This window comes from Notolabrus celidotus, chromosome 15, assembly GCF_009762535.1.
Source record: "Notolabrus celidotus isolate fNotCel1 chromosome 15, fNotCel1.pri, whole genome shotgun sequence".
In the NCBI taxonomy this organism is placed as follows: Eukaryota; Metazoa; Chordata; class Actinopteri; order Labriformes; family Labridae; genus Notolabrus; species Notolabrus celidotus.
This window is the reverse complement of record NC_048286.1, coordinates 25,575,243-25,589,042: the sequence shown is the minus strand read 5'-3', so window position 1 is coordinate 25,589,042 and position 13,800 is coordinate 25,575,243. Positions and strand designations below refer to the sequence as shown.

General features: G+C 37.7%; 1 protein-coding gene across 5 annotated transcripts; it reads right to left on the bottom strand.

Moving 5' to 3' along the window:
- Positions 1-1,072: 1,072 nt before the first annotated feature.
- Positions 1,073-12,370, bottom strand: si:ch211-188c16.1 (uncharacterized protein LOC562677 homolog). 5 transcript variants are annotated; one of them, XM_034703042.1, is made up of 20 exons: positions 12,186-12,370; positions 9,249-10,185; positions 8,946-9,137; positions 8,162-8,705; positions 7,942-8,057; positions 7,814-7,839; positions 7,638-7,678; positions 7,475-7,525; positions 6,178-6,310; positions 5,885-6,044; positions 5,557-5,680; positions 5,378-5,460; positions 4,956-5,019; positions 4,757-4,791; positions 4,506-4,569; positions 2,022-2,120; positions 1,896-1,909; positions 1,603-1,636; positions 1,331-1,426; positions 1,073-1,241 (listed from the first exon to the last, which is right to left on the bottom strand). In XM_034703042.1, exons 1-19 carry the CDS (start codon positions 12,192-12,194, stop codon positions 1,357-1,359), a joined length of 2,796 nt encoding a protein of 931 aa, XP_034558933.1. In that variant the 5' UTR covers positions 12,195-12,370; the 3' UTR covers positions 1,073-1,241; positions 1,331-1,356. The 5 variants fall into 5 exon arrangements, 4 of the variants coding, with proteins under 4 accessions (XP_034558933.1, XP_034558932.1, XP_034558936.1 ...); XM_034703041.1 differs by having other exon boundaries at positions 1,336-1,426; XM_034703045.1 differs by having other exon boundaries at positions 1,336-1,426; positions 5,429-5,460.
- Between the last annotated feature and the right edge of the window lie 1,430 nt (positions 12,371-13,800).

Genomic DNA, 13,800 nt, shown 5'->3' with positions numbered 1-13,800 from the left:
TATATTATCATAATTCATATTACATTATGTTATATATATATATTATTATTATTATTATTATTTTATACCATGAGATCTTATGTTATTGTCTATTACAACTGATCATCATACTAATATAGTACTTTTTAATTTTACTTTTTATCTTCATACAGTCATATTACTCAAACTCAAGACCTACCTTTGTAGTCTTGCTTTTAACTGAGTTTCATTCTTATAACTTTTATTTATTCATTTCTTTATTATGTAGTTCAAATTTTAGTCACTTTTATTCTATTTTATTTATTTATGCACTATTTGTTTTATTTTTTAAGTATTTTCTTTTAATGGTTTTATATTTTAATGTTTTATTATCTCAGAAATTTATTTTATTTTGGTGATTTGAATTCCCTGTTTTGAGTTTTAACATCTTATTTTACCTCCAGTGTTTCCTCATTAAGATATCATGAGAGACTTTTCTCAGTTCGTTCAGCAACTTCTTTTTTAATTTTCATTTATTTGTTTTATTTGTATTGTTTTTATTACTATTGTTGCTTATATTGTGTTCATAACCTTAGGATTGTGGGGTGGGTTTGGCGTCAGGGCTTGGGGTGAGATTTTTTTCTTAATTTATTCTATTTTAGGTTGTTTTTATGTACATCATTTTGTGTTACAATGTCATTGTATGAAAAGCGCTTTTTAAATAAAGTCTGATTGATTGACATTACATACCCATGTATATTTATCTGCTTATATTGCTTAATCTGTCATAACCAAACCATAATCTCACCATGTCAACGTGTTGCTACAGAATAGTATTTGCCTACTGCCTGTAATTATAACTATTTACACCATGTGTAATATTTTTTATATACCTTACATTTTTATTCTTATCTTTATGCATCTATTTTTATTTTATTTACAACCGAATTTCCCCCCGGGATCAATAAAGTATTATCTATCTATCTATCTATAAAAAGTATTCAAAAACATAAATTAATGACAAATATTTATTAGATGTAAGAAAGAAAAAAATGCAAAGAACATTTCCACAAACAAATCCTTAAATATTAAATTCTACAAGTGAGCAGCTAGCTGCTTTGTCATTGTCATTTATTTTAGATTAAGTGCAACATTTCAATTTGTGCTCTACTCACAGTAATAACATAGGAACAAGGTGAAGAAAAACAATGTGAAAAATAAAAAAAATATGCACAAAGAAAAAACAGTCACATCAGGAGTTCTCTTAATGATGGTTTCCTTCACTGTAAAGGATCAAAGAAAGACTTAATTACAAATCATCTTCATGACTTCCTCTTTGGGATATCAAATCCAAAAAGTTTCTCAGACTTACGTTACCTGCTTTAGTAAATCTGGTGATCAGAAGGTGTCGGCATACAGTGGCGGGGGAGGAAGGAGTTCGAGCTCTGTGAAGTCAACTTCCTGTTCGCTGTTACACAAAACACAGAGACATCACAGTTTACGAGGAGAATGTGCCAAAGAACCTAGAGTACTCGGATGTTGGCAAAGAAGCGCGCGCACAAAGCCTGCTGATGGGGATAAAAATAAAAGATCAAACGTAGCCAGGCTTCTCTTCCTGAATAGAAAGAAACTGTCAACACTTACGGATACGGAGGCTCCTCAACGGCACACAAGAAGTCTGGAGGAACACAAGGAGACGCAAATGTCACTGCGACATTGAACTGTCTGTTCAGCCTGTACTGAAACATGTCTCCAGCTCGCAAGGATTAGATAAGTGTACCCCACAAGTTATTTTCCATTACAGGTGAGACGCCAACTGGTGTAGTGCTTCAACAGATCTCCAAGTGCTCTCTACTTGAGTTCACCATTATCAGTGAGAGTGATGTAAGTGGTGACAACAGTGGAGACATGGAAAAACATCAAGTCTGGAAACTTACCCTGTGGCTCAGCACTACGCATGGGGTAGAGAATATCACATGTAAAGAGAGTTTTAATAAAAGACAAGTATGAATAGTATACAGTAGGATCATAAAGGTAAGGTAGTGGATAAAAGAAGACTTTACTTTGTTGGAGTCGCTCCCTCATTATCAGCGATATCATCAAAGTCGTCTTTGCCATGTTGGAAGAAGATAGCCAGTTTCTGCAAAGCCTCATGTCTCGTCCTTAAGGTCAGACAACAAGTTACTCAGAGAACTTTTAAATGTCTTTAAATATGACTTTTCAAACTAATCAATGACCCACAGAGAGACATGAGCGCCTACATAATCTATCATCTAATACACGAACCCACTGTCAGCCTATAATGACCAGTGTCTGTCCAAAGGGTGCTGATACTCTCATTTTGTCCCCCCGAGGAATGTAAAGGTCGGAGGTGGTGATTACACAGAGTGAGTGTATCGGGAAAGAGTTCAAGAGATTGCCACAGAATCATTGATTTCACTGCTGGGCTGAATTTCTTTAACTTATCAGAAACAAAATAACTTACACCAGCATGTGATCATTTCAGGTCCCTGTAATTACTCCTCCTTCTCCTTTAAGAGGAAATCAACAGGGCACTGAGTTATCCAGCTTTCGCTAAACATAAAATGACAGATGACGGCTGAGGGAGAAAAATAATAAATATCATTCCAGTTCATTGCAAGAATCGCTGATGTCATGCTTTGTGCAATGCTGGCTTTGGCTTGACTTCTGGACTTTCATTTAAAACAAATAACCCAAGGTGAGTCTTCTGAACTCTGTTGGATGTTGCCACTTCTACTGAAACTCCTTTTCAGTATCGCTGGATCAAAGTACAAAAGGTCTTTACTGATCCAAACCAGGATGGACTGTGTGAGTTACTTACCAACTTATTGTCATATCCCACTTTTCCCTACTTTACACTAAGCAACATTGATACTTTTGGCATACTTTTCTGACAGTTTGGTAGGTTCTGGGATTTAATTATAAATATTTATGCCCTTCAAATGCAGTACCTCTGACTTTAAAAATTAGTTTCCAGCTGAGCTAAATTTTTGCCCTTTGGCATAGAGCATAACAAATTAAGTTTGAAGATTGACAGAGTGGAACTTAAAATATTTAATTCATCAATTGGGTTTTTTTTCAAGCAAATATGCCAAAATATTAACTCATTTCAGCCTCTGTTGTGTGTGAAATGGTTGCCTTCTGTGTTATATATGATCATTAACTGTATATTCAGACTGGACTTTGCCCAGTCCAGACCTTCTGTGTTTAAGTCACTATTTATTGCTGCCTATTTATTTCATTTCAATATTTTAGCTGAATTATCTATTCAGTGTATATTGCAACATTTGCACCCTGCATCACCTCACTCATTCTCTTTTATCTATTTATCTATCCCTCGTCGTAGTACTGAAAATGCCGAGTTAACCCTGAAGTTACCTCGATAACCACAAATCCAGCTTTATAGTATACCCCTCTGGTCTGTCTTTATGTTTTGTTTTTCTTTCATTTCGTTTTTGTTGTCTGTTGTATTGTTTGTCCGTCGTTTTATTGCACTTGCATCGCTTTGCACCTGCCATGTAAGAGATGGAATTTTGTTCAGCTGTATACAAGCTATCCAGATGAATGACAATAAAGTTTGAGTTGAGTTGAGACTGCTGGTTAACAGCACAAGCTTTATAAATAGCTCACTTTAGGCTCTGGGAACAAGTAGGGCTATTTTTTACTCTTCCGATACAAAGCAGATGGTTAAAGCTGGGGTTAGTAGTCAGATTTAGATACACTTTTTGTTATACTGGTTAAAATTATCTTTATGTCCCGATGGCAATCAATTCATAATGTGTTCTTTAAAAAGAGTGAAAAAAAAGCTGCTATCTACAGCCGGAGTTAACCTGGGAAAACACCAACCAATCCCTGCCATCAGGAGCCAAAATATGAAACCAATCAAATCCCATCCTGCTGTTCTGCCCGCCTCCTGCATGTTTGTTTGTGTTTTTAACTTTCACTATGATAATGTTTTGGTGTTTTCTTACCGCTGAGTGAGACATGAGTTGACATAGTGCAAAACAATGTGCTGAGGACCGTATTTGAATCAGTCAGTCATATGGCTGCGACTCAGCAGGGCTCGTGCATGTGAGCGGGGAGTGTCATTTTGGAGGAGCTCCGAGGGGAGGGAGGGGGGGTTAGACGGAGTCCTGGGGAAATGCTACATTCAAATTCATGCTAGTTTTCCCTGACAACCAACCCTTGCTTCAACCGAAGATTTTTCAAAAGTGAAGACAAAGCTTGATTCCTAGTTTATTGTGTCTCTACGTTTCTATTGCTTCTATTTTAATTAAAGGTATCAACAAACAAATTAAAGCAAGATTTTATAACAGATGTATCGTGTTTCATTATTAACTTTTTCAGCTATCTACAAGTTTCCTTTTTTCCCATGTTTAATATGTAATTAGTCATGTAAGGTTTCCTCATCCATCATGTGTCCACACTCACTGTTTTGAGAAAAGGTCAGACATATGAAGATTTATGCACATGTGCAAGAAGAGCATGCCAAAGTATCTGCTTTGACACGTGTGTTGAAGACTCACTGTGTGTGTAGGTCCTCCAGGTTGGCATCACTCAGAGTGTGCTGGGCGCTGACATGGCCGCACGCTGTCAGAGCGAACACATGAAGGGCGGGGGCGGGGGTTAATGGCATGGTAAAAGAGCACATCAAAGGCATGTTTCAGTCTGACATATGTCAGTGCAGAACATAAAACAGTCACTAAACCAGACAGCAGAGAAGGGGGGGAAGCATTTTCTCTGCACTTCAAAAGAATTGCATGTAAAATATACTCACACATATCAGGCAATGAGGCAGTCTGCTGGGGAAAGCTGCAATGCAGAACAAAAAGAAAGGTGATAATTATGTGCGGTGTGCAACCTAAATTCAGCCACATCTTTCAGATAGGATGGCTTAATGTGCTCTCATGTGGTCATTCCCTCTCATAAAAGAAAAGCATCTCTAAGCCACAGAACGGAGGATGTGTCAGTCTTACTAGTTTACATTGGTAGGTGAGAGGGTCTCATCTTCACAGGCCCACTCCTCACTGTCATCTGTGACTGTGGGAAAACAAAAAGAAGTCCGACAGATCACGGTGTGCATACAGATGATGGATGTTTTGCAGGGTAGAAACCAAAGCCATCACTTTACACGGCGCTCCTTCACAATCATTAAATAACAAATGACTGTCAAGCAGATGACGACTTGTAAAGTTATTCAGACCAGGCATTGTGTTGTGGGGATACTTGGCTGTGTGCCAACTTGTGTGCAACTGTTCTCCGTCAGTCAGCAAGCCCATGCATTATATAAACCAGTTGTGTGTTCTCTCTTTATAAGGCCACAGTGCTTTGTAGGATGACGAAGAAGCTAATGCAAAGTTAAGGTCAGAGGTAATATACGAGAGCAGCTTCATATTACCCAGCTCACTACAGAGCTTGATGACGTTGTACACAAGCAGCAGCAACTTACAACTGCTTGTTAGGACAGGGTGGCTGGAAGATCTGCAAAAAAAAAGGAGAACAAATGATTGATTTTAAGACACCGTGGATGGATACAAATTGCTTTTAAGTGAGGCAACATCTTTATCAGGAATCGACCTGCTTCCGATGCTGATGGTATCTCCCTCGTGGTTGCCTCCTCGTCCGGCAGCTTGGGCTTTCTTTCCGATTTCAAGCATCTCTTTGATATTTAGCTCCACATTCATGACTGAAATATAACCATCTGCAACACACAGGACAGAGCAGTGACTGGAAACACTCAGAAACTGACGACATAATGTGAAAAAGACAGTACACTGGATAAGTCACATGCTTAGGTGTAGTAATTATAAGGAAAATTTTAGCCTAGTGACGTTTTAAATGTTCAATAGTTATATTATCTCCAATTCTGGTTGTATTTTAAACATCAAAAAATGTTTGTTCTTACACTTGTGGTTTGCGTCTCGAGCCAACCATTTGCCTTTGGGGCAGTTGGTCGTGCGTATGATGCTGACCATGTCCCCAGTCTTCACAGGCAGGTCATTCTTACGAACCTTGCTCGCCAAGATCACTTTAGCTTGGTACATGGGCTCCTCTTCACCAGTCACCTGAAAGAGTCAAATCTCAGTTAAGTGTCTAAAAGTCATCTAAGTGAGTGTCTAACAAGTCATTCAAATTCTTCTTGTAGCTGAAGAAAAAGTGAAAAGGAGAAATGTTCAGTCTTGATGTTTGATAACTGACTTTGAACTTCTTTCTCATCTCATTTTCCTTCTTCTCCCTTTCTTTTTGCTCCTTTTTCTCCTTCTCCTGCCGCTGCTTCTCCCTCTTCTTCTGTTCTTTAAGTTCTGTAGTGTTGGGGCTCTGAGGTTCTTTTCTGAAAACAAATCAGACTGCTTGCTGGCAAATAAAGACAACGTATTCACCATATGACATGAACATAGACTGTATGAATAATCGACTTGGTATCCGTGACGTCACCCATCTGTTCCTGAGCGCTGTTTGAAGCCAATTGTCGGCGGGAGCCATATTGGAAATACTGAACACAACCTAACTCCTAGGCACAATCTCAATGTCCTCCCTGAGCCCTGAGCCCTTCTTGACTTAATTGACATCAGATGGAAGGTGATAAAGGGCAGGAGGCTGTAAGGGCTCAAACTATAGAACTGAGAATGGGACACACTTTGCCACTTGTAACCTGCATGACGTCACATTAGTGATATTGGCAATTTTTATTACACAATTTTTACTTTCCTCAAATTCAAGGCACTTAAGGGATGACTGAATGCCATGTGATCTAGGCTTTTACCGTACAGACTGCTTTCCCACTAAAATTAAAATATATAAATAGTCTATATAACTATAAATATATAAATAGTCTATATAACTATAAATATATTAATAGGCTATATAACTATAAATATATAAATTATACTATATACACATATGTGAAGATAAACAGATTAAGCCTGTTTTCTATATTTATACTTACAAACTTTTTTCCTGTAAATTTCATTGCAACTTCAATGCATCTTTTTTGAGAGATCCCTAATTGTGACGTAAAGGGGCAGCTTTGAGCCTCCTAGCCAACAGCTAAAGTGTTCCCACCTGTCAGTCAAGTCAGTCATGTCCATAAATGGGCAAAACTCGTAATCCTAATATCTTCTGAACTGTTGCATTAGAAAAAAATTCCCCCTCTGTACAGTTTTTGCCGATAGAGAAATTAGCTACGCAGACCCAAGCCGTTTTTTGAACCAGGCTTTAAACATATTTATCATTTCTGAAAAGATTGTCTATTTGAATGGGTGTGTATTTAGTTTCTGCAGCCAGCCTCAATCGGACGCTCAGTGATCTTCAGTTTATAAAACTTCCGCATGGGCCTCACATTTTAAGACCGGAGGTTACCGGACATGAACGATCTTTAATTTTATAGAGAACTAAATGCTAGAAAAAAATACAGAACAAACCTGGAAGTGGAACAACTGATGTTATTTTTTTGTTAACCACAGCACCAGTATGAAAGAGGAGTTGTCTACAATACCTGAGGACATGGTTGTGAGCTGAATGAGCATGTTCTCCAGCAAGCGCAGTCCTGTAGATGGAGAACCCCAATCAGAGAAAAATCAGTGACTGCCCTCAAGGAGGTAAAAACAAGCATCTAGGATAAAACACAGGACTTGTATGTTTGAAAGAGAAAGGCATACCAGGGATTCCTTGGCCAAATGTGAAGACACGCCTCCTCCTTCTGGAAACAAACACAGAAAATTCTTAATGAAGCACAGATGATTGTGAGTGAAGCATGTGTATTCAATTATTGTGCAGAATCCTCTTTAATGTTCTCAGATACTGGAGGGGATTAGACCAATTAAAAATGTGTTACCATAGGGAGGTTCTCCGCATATGGATCTGTTAAAAAATGTTAAAAGGGAGGTTAAAAAAAAGACAACAGGTTTGTAAATGGTCTACTTATATTTAGCAGAAACACAACACAAGATAAAAACATTTTACTCTTTAGACTCCCTTTTCCTTTGCGCAGATTCTGGGCCAAGATGAATTTGTTGAGGTTCTCAACATCCTCATAGACATTGTCACACGCCTCATAGTAACTGTCCTGGGGATTTGCACTAAAAGAGCAAAACAAGCAACTTGTATAAGGAAGGAATTGCATAACACACTAAAATATTTAAAAAAATATACAAAATGTGATGGTGAGTGCTAAAACTTTTACCTTGGATGTGGTACAGTCCCTTCATTTAATACGGAGTGATTACTACTGTTTGTGTCTTGTGCTGAAGAGTGACACTCCGCACCTCCAACATCAGCTTCATCAGCTTGGGAGGCAGATAGGGGGTCCATGCTCAGCTCCTCACTCTGGGACCACTGCTCTAGTGCAGCAGGCTCTGGGAACTCTGAAAGGTTTATTGGTTCAGAGAAAGTAGCTGGATCAAGAGGTATTATGTTCTCATTGCCAAGGTTCAGATCTTGGAAGGTGTTGCATATAAGGGGCTCTATGGGATTGCACTCTGACGAGTCAGGTTGTGTATCTTCTAAATCCGAGACCCTGCAATCATCTGGCACAGGAAGTTCAGTGCTGGCGAAGTCTAGGGCCTCCAGCTCCAGGGCACCAAGGTCAACAGCGTCCTCCTCTGCTGTGTCCATCTCTGAATTCTCAAAGTCTGGAAACTCTGGAGCGTCAAGCACAGGGTTGGGGTTGGGGTTGGGGATAGACTCTGGCTCATCGCTCGGTTCTTGGAAAAGATCTGGTGACACCTCTATAATAAGAAACCAAAATCAGCTTTAAACAGATGTTCAGCCTCGCCACAAATAAGTGAAATGTAAACTGCAGAGCGGATAACACACAGTCACTGATGTCCAAGGAAAATACAACTTTTTTCCTCATCTATTATTTGGTCTGTGGCCGCAAGTGGGGAAAACAAATGTCAAATACAGTGCAGCTACTTAAACAGCTACTTAAATAAAAGGCAAAAAGAAGCAAAGTGATTTTATCATACCATTAACCGGGGATACAAGGTAATCGCTCAGATCTACTAGTGGAGGTCTGGGGGGCTTAAGTGGAGCTGACCCCAGTGACCACAAGTCAGGCAGGGGCTTCTTGAGAGGAGAAGAGGGTGGATGAGGTTCAGAAGTCCCGGCCAAGGGCAGTTCAGCTTTGTTCCTCCCAAACTGCTGATTGAATGGAGACTCTAGCCATTGAAAATAGAAAATATTGAAGAACATTAGAAATCATATGTAAACAAACAGCATCAGATGACTGTCAGGTTGTCTGAAACAGTTAACCACTGACTGGAACTTACTACGTGCAGAGTTCTTGGCTTTGAAGAAAGGCCGGGCTGAAATACAAGCCAGGTGTGGGAGACATCCTGCTGAGGGTAAGGACAGCACAGGCTCAGCACTTTGAGTGAGTTTTGGCGGCGAGGGGAACATTTTATTTCTTGAGTCATCATCAGGGGAACGCAGGCTTTTAGGTTTTGCCGAGATCAACATGTGCCTGCGTGAAAACTTCTTCTTGGCCCTCTCCAAGGTGCTAATGATTTTGTTGTCTGAATCAACACTTGTCTCTGCAGAAGGAGGGGTGATTGGAATATCTGGGCTGGAGAAGAGGAATTCTGTGGCTGATTGGTCACTTTGCAGAGAAATCCTGTCTTCTGCGGTTTGCTTTTCCAAAGAGGGCAACTCGCCGGGAGCACTCGCAGGTCTGGTGGTCAAATCAGCATACGTAGGCTCCTCTCCATTTTCTGCACTGACTTTTGATGCTTTGGCTGACTTGAAAGGAAGCAGCAATCCTTTCTTCTTCAGTTTAGTATGTGGCAGGACATCTTTTCCTGACTCTGGGTCTAGTTTGTTCTCCTTTTTGGCCGGCGGTTCAGCCTTTTGCTCGTTTACAGGCAGGGCAGGAAGCACCAGAGGCATATGTCGGTCTTTGAGGGACTGCCTTGTTGTGTTGTCTCCATTAGCAGACTGGGATGGGGGGGAGGTCTGAGGCTGTGGTGGGAAGGAAATTGGCCGCTTGCCTCCAGAAGACCGCAGCCCATCTCTGAAGATGACCCGAGGAACTGGTGTCTTGTTTTCAACAGCAATATTAATATTGCTGACCACAGAGCTGCAGTGACCGCCAGGGGGGGGGAGGTGTCTGGGCTTCTCTGCAACAGCTGGTCGGCTGGTTTTCGACTGAGCCAACAGGGCCTCTTCCTGAAACTTGGCCCTCAGAGCTTTAAAGTTCATCAGTGCCTCCAACAAAGAAAATAGTGAAAAGAAAAGTACAAATCATTTCTTATTTGACTGAAAGAAAAGTCTCTTATTTTTTACCCGACATCTTCCTTATGGGTAGGTTATGGGAATGCTGACACATGATCATTAATCATTGATTTACCAAAGGTTAAAAACATCTGCTCATACAGGCCCTGGCACAACCTAATGTAGTTCTATTAACTATTTTATTTTACATGGTTTTAAAATATCTCTCTGTTCTCCATCTTTGGCTAAATACTATATATGTGAAAACAATGGATCTCCAACCCAACATTTACAAGAAACAGAGTTCACCTGCTGAAAGTCCAGATAGTGATTTTAATCCAGTGATTACAAGATGGTGAGATATTGAATGTTTTAAGAGTTTTCAAATATTTGACACACATAAAACTATTTTCTGGTATGCTAGTCTCATAATTTTAATCTCCAGATTAAGACTTTTAGTTGGATTTAACCCTCCTGTTATGTTCATTTCTCTGGAACAACAATAATGTTCTTGGGTCAATTATACACGGGGCATATTTAATTATCCAAAAGTTTCAGAACCCCAAAAAATCCCAATCAGATTGTTTTTAATCTAAATTTTAACTCCATTACTAACAATTTAAATCAAGATTTGGTCGATTGGTGTTCTTTAATTCTCACAGATCATGGTTCAATGAGGATAATTCACTCATTTTTCATTAAAATTTATGTTAAAACTTTTTTTAATGTACATTTGAAAGCCTGTAATATAAAAACAATAGTTTTGCATGATATAGATTTTTGTTTATTTTATTCTACACTTTGAATTTTTTTTCTTCTATGAAGTGATGTTGATACATTAACACGACTTCTCTTATGTCACATGCTGCCCAGATTTTTATGCTGCATTTAGCTGGTTTGGAAGGCATATATTGCCTAAAATAGACTTTAAAAAGGGTCAATTTGACCTGCAACATAACAGGAGGTTTAAAATATCTCTCTGTTCTCCGTCTTTGGCTAAATACTATATGTGTGAAAACAATCAGTCTTCAACCCAGTATTTATAAGAAACAGAGTTCACCTGCTGTGAGTCCAGATAGTGATTTTAATCCAGTGATTACAGGATGGTAAGATATTGAATGTTTTATGAGTTTACCAATCTTTGACCCACGTACGCTAGTCTCATAATTGTAATCTTCAGATTAAGACTTTTGGTTGGATTTAAAGACATCTGAAATTCCAAACATTGATTTTTTAAAATTCTTTGTGATGAGCATTCTTACAGTTTGCTATTAAGTTAATCAATCAACACCAGTGGTGGAAAGTAGCAGAGTAAATTTACTTGAGTACTGTACTTAAGTACATTTTTTGAGCATACTTTACTTGAGTATTATTTTTAGAGGAAACTTATGACTTTTACTCCACTACATTCAGAAGACAATTATTGTACTTTTTACTCCACTACAATTCTAGCTGTGTACTTTGTCCACCACTGATCATTACAGGTTTCTTCCAGAATATATTACACATAAATACATTGAAAGATGTATGAATAAGTCTACAGAACATACATTGAGCAAAACAACAGGAACACAAATTCCACTTGCAGCCTTCATTGAGGACGGAGGAAAAGTTCCCTGAGTTAGACACCTGAAAACCTGGGGAAATAAAAGGGAATCTAGCTATAGAGTTAGATAAATCCTGAATGGACGATGGATGTTTTCACACTTGCAAAGTTCCTGAAAATCCGGTTGAGCAGGGTGAGTAATCGCAGGAAGGTGACTTTTTCATCCCATAGTAGTTTCGGGGTACAGTCGGGGTAAGCTCGTGTGTGTTTGGTAATTGAGAGGGCCAATAACTCAACCTCAATACAAAGGATTGTCATGATTGCTGTCACTTAAACTAAACAATAAAACGCAATAAAAACAGGCCAACATTTATCAAAGAGTATGTTAGTGAGGATATCTAAACAATCTAACAATCCCCGAGCTAATGTTGCACAAGAGAATAAAAGTTACCTCTTCCATTGTAGCTCTTTTTGTTCATCACTCTTCAAGTCAGAGCATTTGAGAAGCGGTGTAACCCTGGAATAAAGATGACGCTCGCGGTTACAGTGACACAGTTTGGCGCATGAAATTAGACCGACAGGCTGTTTATGCTGAAGCAAACAATTTGAAAGCGCCGCGTGAGACGTGAGACGTGCTTGCGTAATGACCTCATAACATAAACGGTCACGTTGTGTGATCGAAAAATTAAAATCGTTTTAATTAATCTGTAATTTTTATGACAGAAATACAGGCAACAAAATACATTCTATTCAAAATATGAAACGATAATAATAATAATAATAATAATAATAATAATAATAATAATCATTATTATTATTCTAATTATAATAATTATAATAATTATAATAATTATAAAAATAATATTTGCAGCAGCGACATCTTTTAAATCTCTTCTTAAAACCCATTTTTACAGACTTGCTTTTATGACTTTATCTTTCTAACTGCTTTTACTTCTATTTTATTATTAATTTAAATCTGCATCCAACTAATTAATTGTTTTAAATTGTATTTGATCATTTATTGTTTTAATTTATTTATTTATTTTTCATTTATTATTTTAATGTTCCCAATTTATCCTGAACACTTTTTCAAATTTTCCTGATTTGATGTTGTCCCTTTATTCTGAAAACCTCTGTTTACTGTATAATGCTTTTATTTACTTACCCATTTCATTTTATTTATTTTATTAATTTATCCCTGAAAAACCTCTCAATACCGATTTACTGGTCTATTGTTCCACTACTTCATTCTGTTTAATTGACGTGTATTCCTCTTAACCTCTTGCGTTGCATTTTGTTTTGCATTGTTAAAGTTCTTCCTCCCTGTTGTTCGAAACCTTTGTTATTTTATTTGAACCATGCTTTGTTTGTCAAAACACTTTGTAAACATTTGTTTTTAAAGGTGCTATATAAATAATGTTATTATAATTAATAATAATAATAATAATAATCATCATCATCATCGTCATCATTATCATCATCATCATCATCATAATCGTCATCATCATCATCATCATCATCAGCATCAGCATCATATCATCATCATCATCATCATCGTCATCATCATCATCATCATCATTTTCATCAAAATCATCATCGTCATATTGATAATGATAATAATAATTATTATAAACATAAACATCCTAATAATAACAATGATTATAATGATAATCATTATCATAATGATAATAATAATTACTATTATAATCATAAAAATCAGAATAATAACAATGATAATAATAATACTCATCATCATCATCATAATCATTTTATTTATAAAAATTGCAGATTATCTCCCTGTGGCTAAAAGACAAGGTTTACTTCAAGGTTTTTGATTTACTGCTATTTTTACTTTCTTGTGTGTATTTGAACAGCCTGCTGTGTCCTGATTTAAGTTTTTTGTGGGGGTGATGATCGGAAATCGTGCTTAGAGATCATTAAAAAAAAACTTTCCCAACTGTTGTAAGAGTGTGTGTTTACTTTTGATAAATCATTCACTGTGGTTGGTCGAGACTGCAGCGGTTGAAGTCCCCACAGGATAACAACAACTGTTTTTGAAGTTGCAT